This window comes from Olea europaea, unplaced genomic scaffold, assembly GCF_002742605.1.
Source record: "Olea europaea var. sylvestris unplaced genomic scaffold, O_europaea_v1 scaffold3760, whole genome shotgun sequence".
NCBI lineage: Eukaryota > Viridiplantae > Streptophyta > Magnoliopsida > Lamiales > Oleaceae > Olea > Olea europaea.
This window is the reverse complement of record NW_019256968.1, coordinates 20,569-29,969: the sequence shown is the minus strand read 5'-3', so window position 1 is coordinate 29,969 and position 9,401 is coordinate 20,569. Positions and strand designations below refer to the sequence as shown.

The following is a 9,401-nucleotide window of genomic DNA, read 5'->3' as shown; positions in this document are numbered from 1 at the left end:
TATATACGTAATAAACAGCACCCGGTATACTTGACTTATGCCCGCTGCTTCATAATTTCTGTATGCGTATATAGATAGTAAAATCAGCCACCTTTTTCCTCAAATTCAGCACCTGTCGCGTGTTTATGTATATATCTAACCCTCCACCAGGCTGCCTTTTTCAATCTCTCCAATTTATGTTCAATGAATATGTGAAATCAGCCCCTTCTTGCTGCTCAATTGTATATGTATATCTCTCGTTTTCTCCCCAAGGCCGCCGCCAAATTGCGTGATTTGTCTCTTCTATTTCAACCTCATGCAGCCCTTTTTTTCGTAACCCGATTGGAAGTCCAATTAAGTATTAAATTTGAATTCCAAGGCACGTCCAATTGACGCCCATTAATCAATTATTTCTCACCAAGTACTCAATTTTCAAAGCGATGCAAATCAGTCCTTCAATTTTTATAGTTAGACTTTGAATCCCAAAAAATTGAATCCAATGGCCAATTTAATCCACATACTTTGGATTTTGCTATTTCCACTCTTTTTGCTTCTTTCTTTCGATTCCTTTTTATTCGTAGAGTTCCACCTATTAAACGTAAAACAGAACAATTTAGAATGTATTTTGTCAAAAGATTATCAAATATCGTTATTTTAGATCCCCGAATGAGTGTATAAAATACACTTATCAAAGAACTCATACGAACAGATCTTATGACATTTCCACTATAACGATCTATGGTATTACACTAACGAATTTCCATCCTAAATGGAGAACACCAATTAAGTTGTCTAAAGTAACTTTTGTATCTATTCTTTGGGACCGATACAATTAAAATTGGCTGTTGCAATTTCGGAGGGTATAATAGACTAGTTAAAGAACTATAGAGTTTTTTGCCCCATCAAGACTTCGATCATGTCCATATATAATGTTGAGTTTGAACTTCTCATTCATCGAAAACGACTTCATTTGAATGAAGGAAGCTTTTAGTTTATCTATTGAATTGAAAGTTGATTGTTTTGCAAGCATCGAAATGAAAGTGATATGCTCATAAGTGGAATGCAACTATCATTGAGATTTTGCAATTGCTTGCATTCCCTCGATGGAAAGGACATACTACAACGATTCCAGCAACAATTTTGTCGATAATCACTTCAAGAATTTTTTGTTTGCTGCAAATAGAGAGACTTGATTAAGCGCTATATATATATATATATATATATGAGTGACGACTTTAAAACAAAATGTACGTAGATAAATTTCAATATTTTTCTAGTAACAACTTCTTGATAGCAATGCAATGTTCAGAGAAAGTCATGTCGTCCAATAATGAACTATTGCTACAATTTTTGACTCATATTATTAACGGGTCTTGTTTAGCAAAAGTGCAAGACGAAGAATATCATAATTGGATGGGCGAGTGCATTTTGGGGTGTGAAGAGGATGGATATTCTTTACGATGTGAAGGACTGACAACTTTTCATACAAACGAAGTTATGTAGATATCATGCACTACGTGTACTACATCTGCCTCCACAAAATTTTTGAAATCTCAATAGCATGATATGGTCCCTACCCAATATCGTAGATGATACTTGGATTCGCCCAACAATGTTAACATTTCTAGGACAAGTGAGATTTCTTTTGGCACACCATTTTGTACATTTCACTTTGAATTTATGTAAAGTAGACATTTTTCATTTTCCATCGAACCAAAAAACTTTCCATCAACTTCCCGTCAAATTAGATTAAATATATATTCACAAAATATACATTTTTCCTCGCTCATGCCACGTCCAGTAGAGAGTCCATTTGAATTTCATTGAATTCGTCTTTGTTAGCCTATTTACGTATGCGTGAAACTTTTCATTAAAGAAATTAGGAAATAACAAATAAGGTTAAATAAATAATGGAGTGGAAGACCGAGCATCAGATAGGGGGGGAAAATGACTTCTTCCAAAGAAAAAGAAGCTGTATAATTAAGACTGGTTCATTCTTGAATAAAAAATTGCTTAATTGCCTACTTTAACAGTATTAACTTGATGACAAAATCAAAGATACTAAACTATATGTAGGCTTCTTTTACCAATCGAAACCTGCAGTTTCTAGTCAAAGCAATAATCCCATAGACAAAAATAGTCATTAATTTCATCAAGATTTCATTTTTTGAATATTTGTTTATCCAAATTAAGCGATGAAGTATTCCATTTGCTTCCTTTTGCCCGTTGCCCTTGTGGGTTTGGCTTTTTCATTAGTATACAGAGCCGACCCTAATATTTTGGGGGCCTTATGCCAATTTCAATTGAGGCCCCATATTTTGATTCTCCTTGTATAGAATTTTAGCCTGTTTGATGGAGATTAAACCCTTGTTTGAATTCCATTTTTTCATTAAAATACATTATTCAACAGTAATTTGACACCATTTCAATTATGCATTTCTCAATAAAATAATATTACATATAAACTCAAAACTTTTTCTTATTTTATAATCACACATTCTCCATCGTAACAATATTTCAAATGCATTTTATTTTTTTTGAAAAATGGGACTCAAACAACCCTTAAAATTAAAATTTTAGTAGATTTTGATAGAAGTAAATGAAATATGTGTATTTAAAGCTTTGGAACCTATAAAATATGTGATTAAAATTAATTGTCAATTTTGACTTAAATTAAAATCTAGATTTTAATTGATGGCAAACAGGGGCTTAATATAATTATAAAGAATCTAACACATACAACTAAGCCCCGAAATTTAAAAAGAAAATAAACAAATGTCACATTTCAACCAGCAATACAAATTATAAGTAAAACTTGGCAAACTGAATTACAATGCAATGGACAAAGGGGTATGCTGGTTTATATGATTATTTTCTCACAACAACTATTTCAAATAAAATTGAATATATATTTGAGTAATTAATGTACAAAATTGGAAAATGTGACTGCAAAAGATAGTGTAACAAAATAATGAAAATGATGATCAAATATAAACGAGTTTCTAATTTTATATTAATTTATAAGAAATTAATTTAAAATAAAAAGTATCTGAATGAACAACAAAGAATTATTAAATTCAAAGTACTGTCAACAAATATCTAAATATATTATTATCATGAGGTTAAAACAAAACAATATAATAACAACATATATACCCTGTAGTATATGTTTTGACGATAAGAAAGAAAGAAAGAAACCTGTAAGATTATAATAATTACAGCGAGATCAAATCAAATTACATTGAATCTTCAAAATTTTAATTCAAAGTGAAATAATTTATATCTTGTTGGGTTGAAAAAATAATGATGGATGATTGTTGGACATGGAATTTGAAAAGACGAAAAGACCTTTTGTTTGGTTAAAAAAAGAAAATGAATGTTTGGAAGATAAAGTGTCAACTTAATTATAAATAGGAAAAGTAATGTTTGTGATAAATAAATGTAGGCGATAAGTTTGTTGCCATATATATATTAAATATTTTTTTATTTTCAATTTTTATTAGTTTCTTATATTTGTATACGATTATTCTATTTTCAAAATTTCATAAATATAATTTTCATTTTTCTTCAACCAATCAATTAACTTTACATAATTTGGGGCTCTCACCAAAATGGTGCCTTAGACGATTGCCCATTTCGCTTATATTCAAGGCCACCATTGTTAATATATGCCTCTGATCCAAGCCCTCTTTAGGATTTCTGTGTTGCAGTCAATGATTCCAATGCTGCTGGTAAATACCCATTTCAAACTTCTTTAATTGCTAATTTACAATATTCATATAACACATATTATATATGACTTCGCTTTATACAGTTTTTGTAAATGGAAAGATTTGCAAGGACCCAAAGAAGGTCACAACCGATAATTTCTACTTCTAAGGTTTCAACAAGCCTGGAAATCCGTCAAATTCAGTTGGATCAAGAGTGACTCAGGTAACTGTCAACCACCTAGCAGGGCTTAATACCCTTGGCATTTCTTTAGTCCACATAGACTATGCACCGCATGGCCTAAACCCGCCCCACACGCACTCTCGTGCAACCGAGGTCCTTGTCGTAGTCGAAGGCTCTCTCTATGTCGGGTTCGTGACTTCCAGTCCTGCAAATCCAAACGTGAAGAATAAGCTCTTTACCAAAATACTGTATCTAGGAGATGTTTTTGTCTTCCCTGAAGGCCTCATTCATTTTCAGTTCAATGTTAGGAAGAAGAAGGCGTTGCATTTGCGGGTCTAAGCAGTCAAAATCCTGGAGTCATAACCATTGCAAATGTTATTTTTGGATCAAATCCTCCTACTTCTCGTGATGTTCTTACAAAGGCATTCCAGGTTGATAAGAATGTGATTAAATATCTTCAATCACAGTTCTAGGAAGGGAAAAGATGGAATCAATTAGTAGTAACCAGAGTATATTTATTTGGGGTCCCAATGTAATAAGGGAAATGCTATGTGTATACTTCATGATGTATATAATGCATTACACCCCTTACATGGAGAGGGTCCACGAATATTTTATTGTGTGTGGGCCCCCTTCCATATGGAGGGGGTGTAATGCTATGTGTATACTATTATGTACTCATAACATTTCCATGTAATAAAGTGCACATGTATGCTCTAACAATCTTTATCAAGACTAAGTGGTGATATAGTATTTATATAATGGCTTCATAATTTTGTCAGTTTACACAAATTGTATGGTGGAAGATATGTTTATGGGTTGCTGTATGTCATGTTGAAATATTTGGAATTTAATTAATCGTTGTGAGCTAACTTGGAATAAATTGATGGGGGCTATGATGAATTAGAAATAACTTTGTTTGATAACATTTTATTGGCCAAAAGTTCAATATTTTTGTGATCTTTTCTTATTTTAGTGGAAATTAGCAAAAATGGCAACAGATCCTATATTTACATTTTTTCCTTTTTCTCATTCTGGTATCGCTTTTTAAGGGGCCCTTTATAAAATATAAGAGCATGAACCTTCTCAATTGATATGACAAGATAATTGAATACGAAGTTAACATAAATTTCTTGCAAAACGGTTGATTACATGGTGCTCAACTTAAATTAGAGGATCAAGATCAAATTAGTCAAAGCATAATGTTATATAAACATATAGTGAAATTAGTCTCCTTTCACACTTTTTATGTTGTTGACTAGAGATCGTGAGAAACGTCGTTCGACAAAGATAGAATTTCTTTTTATTTAATTTTCATGAAAATTCCTTTTTTTTTATTTATGTGTGTGTGTGTCCAGGACCTTTTTTGATACAAGAATATTCAAAACTCAAAAGATAATAGTTGCTTAGTGGCAAAAATAAAAATAAAAACAAATTATGGACCTTATTACTCATGGTAGACCAGGTAACACACCTTCGGTAAATAATAAAATTAAAAAATTAAAAATTTTTTTTTTTTTTACTTCTAGTTGAGAAAAATGAAAATATCCAAAAAAAAAAAAAAAAAAAAAAAAAAATTGAAACTTTTCTCTACTAAGGTCGAAATCCGGATAGCGATCCAAAAAATTCACAAAAGTGGTTCTTTTACAAGTTAAAGCTATTTTCTCATGTAATAATTAAAAGAAAATCTTTTCAACCATATTCCAATAAAAAAAATTAAAAATAGAAATGCTTAAAAGTTAATTGTGTGGGGAGGGGGGAGAGGTGTGTGGAGTGAATTTATCTCCGCTCAAAAAATGTAAAATATAAGTAGAGAACAAAAATTAAGAGAATAGAGATAATCAAAACTCTTGTGTATTTTATTGAGAATGAAAGCTCTATATTTATAAGATTCACTTAGAACTGCATGAATGCAATTTTTATTCACAAATAGAATTTAATTTACAACAATCACCCTTGAACTCGAGATTTATATATATATATATATATACTATTCATATTTTGAGTTTGAGTTTGATTCCACATTAGCATGATGTCACTATTTTGATTACACAGACATGTACCATTCTGTTTCTAATTACCAAGGAATGCTACATATATTTGATGATTTCGAATGAGAATTCATATTCTCATCAATAGCACTCATGCAAAAATAAATTTTTATGACATTTTGAATATAGCGATTTGCGACATTGTACTGACGAATTTCCTTCCTAAGATGGAGAACACCAATTAAGCTGTCTAACAATAACTTTTGCATTGGTCTTTTGGAACCAATTTTGAACAATTGGTTTCTGCAATTTTGGAGATTAAAATAGACTAGTTAAAGAACTATAAAGTTTTTTTGACTCGTCGAGACTTCAATTATGTCCAAAATATAATGTTAAATTTGAATTACTCATTCATTGAAAACGACTTCATTTAAATGAAGTTAGTTTTTAGTTTATCTATTGCTTCGAAAGTTGATTGTTTGCAAGCATCGAAATGAAAGTGACATGCCTACACATGAAATGCAACTATCATCAAAATTTTGCTATTGCATTCCCTCGACGGAGATAACATACTAAACGATTCCAACAATTTTGTTGGGTACTCAATTCAAGAATTTTTTTTTTTGCTACAAATAGAGAGATTTGATTTCGCCAAACAAAGCAATTTAAACAAACTTTTTAAAGTTCACCATTCATAATCCATTATACTGCCGGATTTTATCCATTTATAAAGTCCCATCACCTAATTTGCTAAAAAAATGAGTGACGACTTTAAAACAAAATGTGCATAGATAAATTTCAATATTTTTCTAGTATCAACTCCTTGATAGCAATGCTATGTTCCAAGAAAATCATGTTGTCTAATATTGAATTATTGCTACAATTTTTGACTCATTAATAAATTTTTGACTCATATTATTAATGAGTCTTTTTCAGCAAACGTGCAAGACAAAGAATGCTATAGTTGGACGAGAGAGTGCATTTTATTGTGCAAAGAGGATGGATATTCTTTACGATTTGCAGAACTGACAACTTGTCACACAAAACAAGTTATGTGACCTTGTACTACATGCACTACATCTGACTCCACAATATCTAAAATCTCGATCGCATGATAGTGTCCTATCTAATATCATAGGTGATACTTGGATTCGCCCACTAATGTTATCATTTCTAGGGCAACTTAGACTTCTTTTGCACACCATTTTGAAGATATTTCTCTTTAAATTTATGAAAAGTAGACATTTTTCATTTTCCACCTTCCAAAAATTATTTCTAGGGTAACTTGGACTTTTTTTGCACTCTTAAATTTATGAAAAGTAGACATTTTTCATTTTTCAACTACCAAAAATTATTTCCATCAACTTCCGTTCAAATTAAACTGAAAAATATATTCACAAAATATGCATTTTTCATCGCTCATGCCACGACCAGTAAATAGTCCATATGAATTTCATTGAATACGTCATTTTTAGCCTATTTACGTATGCTTGAAACTTTCCATTAAAGAAATTAGGAAATAACAAATATGGTTAACTAACTAATGGAGTGTAAGACCCAGCATCAGATAGAGAAAAAAAGACTTCTTCCAAAGAAAAAGAAGCAGTATAATTAAGAATGGTTCATTCTTGAATATAAAATTGCTTAACTACCTGCTTTAACATGATTAACTTAATGACAAAATCAAAGATACTAAACTATATATAGGCTTCTTTTCCCAATCAAAATCTGCAGTTTCTAATCAAAGCAATAATCCAACAGGCAAAATTAGTCTTTAATTTCATCAAGATTTCACTTATTTGAATATTTCTTTATCCAAATTAAGCGATGAAGTATTCCATTTGCCTCCTTTTGGCCGTTACCCTTGTGGGTTTGGCTTCTTCGTTAGTCTATGCCTCCGATCCAAGCCCTCTACAGGATTTCTGTGTTGCAGTCAATGATTCCAATGCTGCCGGTAAATGCCTATTTCAGGCTTCTTTAATTGATAATTTTTTACAATACTCATATAACTCATATTATATATGACTTCGCGTTATGCAGTTTTTGTAAATGGAAAGATTTGCAAGGACCCAAAGATGGTCACGGCCGACGATTTCTACTTTTCGGGTCTCGACAAGCCTGGAAATACGTCAAATTCTGTTGGATCAAGAGTGACTCAGGTGACTGTCAACCAACTAGCAGGACTNTAAGATTCAATCAGATGTAATTTGTATCTCACAATCACAACTCATTGTGATTAACAAATTACAAATATTTGAATCTACGGACTATATTATTTATTTAATTGTCTATTAATTAAATAATAGATCTACCATTTAATTGCATTAGTTACATATAAAAGTATTTATGTCCAAAGTTGATTGGACCTAGGGCATAATACTTACATGTTATACATATTCGATGATTTTGAATGAGGATTCATATTCTCATCAGTAGCGCTCATGCAAAAATAAATTTTTTTGACATTTCGAATATAGTGATTTGTGACACTGTACTGACGAATTTCCTTCCTAAGATGGAGAACACCAATTAAGTTGTCTAACAATAACTTTTGATTGATCTTTTGGAACCAATACTTGAACAATTGGTCTGCAAGTTCGGAGATTAAAATAGACTAGTTTAAAGAACTATAAAGCTTTTTGACTCGTCAAGACTTCAATTATGTCCAAATATGATGTTAAGTTCGAACTACTCCTTCATCAAAAACAACTTCATTTAAATGAAGTTAGTTTTTAGTTTATCTATTGCTTCGAAAGTTGATTGTTTGCAAGCATCGAAATTAAAGTGACATGCCGATACGTGGAATGCAACTATCATCAAAATTTTGCTATTGCATTCCCTCGATGGAGATGACAAACGATTCCAACAATTTTGTCGGGTAGTCACTTCAAGAATTTTTTGTTTGCTGTAAATAGAGAGATTTGATTTAGCCAAACAAAGCAATTTAAACAAATACTTTAAAGTTCACCATTCATAATCCATTATACTGCGGGATTTTATCAATTTATAAAGTGGCATCACCTAATTTGTTAAAAAATGAGTGACGACTTTAAAACAAAATGTGCATGGATAAATTTCAATATTTTTCTAGTAACAACTCCTTGATAGCAATGCAATGTTCCAAGAAAATCATGTTGTCTAATATTGAATTATTGCTACAATTTTTGACTCATATTATTAACGAGGCTTTTTCAGCAAAAGTGCAAGACAAAGAATGCTATAGTTGGACGAGAGAGTGCATTTTATTGTACAAAGAGGACGGATATTCTTTATGATTTGTAGAACTAACAACTTGTCACACAAACCAAGTTATGTGATCTTGTACTACGTGCACAACATCTGACTCCACAATATCTAAAATCTCGATCGCATGATAGTGTCCTACCTAATATCATAGATGATACTTGGATTTGCCCAATAATGGCATAATTTCTAGGGCAACTTAGACTTTTTTGGCACACTATTTTGAACATTTCTCCTTAAATTTATGAAAAGTAGACATTTTTCATTTTCCACCTACCAAAAATTATTTCTAGGGCA

The 9,401-nt window shown here is 31.4% G+C and overlaps 2 protein-coding genes across 3 annotated transcripts in view; both read left to right on the top strand.

Moving 5' to 3' along the window:
* The window catches only part of LOC111386892 (putative germin-like protein 2-1), a 7,136-nt gene extending 2,759 nt beyond the window's left edge, over positions 1-4,377 (top strand). The window contains exon 3 of the mRNA XM_023011391.1: positions 4,302-4,377. Within this exon, the coding sequence (XP_022867159.1) occupies positions 4,302-4,343 (42 nt within the window). The 3' untranslated portion in view covers positions 4,344-4,377. The remainder of the gene's footprint in view (positions 1-4,301) is intronic.
* Positions 4,378-7,579: 3,202 nt separating this feature from the next.
* LOC111386895 (putative germin-like protein 2-1) overlaps positions 7,580-9,401 on the top strand; it is a 7,538-nt gene continuing 5,716 nt past the window's right edge. The window contains exons 1-2 of one of the 2 annotated variants that reach the window (XM_023011394.1): positions 7,580-7,815; positions 7,902-8,042. In XM_023011394.1, the coding sequence (XP_022867162.1) occupies positions 7,689-7,815; positions 7,902-8,042 (268 nt within the window). In that variant the 5' untranslated portion in view covers positions 7,580-7,688. The remainder of the gene's footprint in view (positions 7,816-7,901; positions 8,043-9,401) is intronic. The other variant, XM_023011395.1, reaches the window with a different exon arrangement.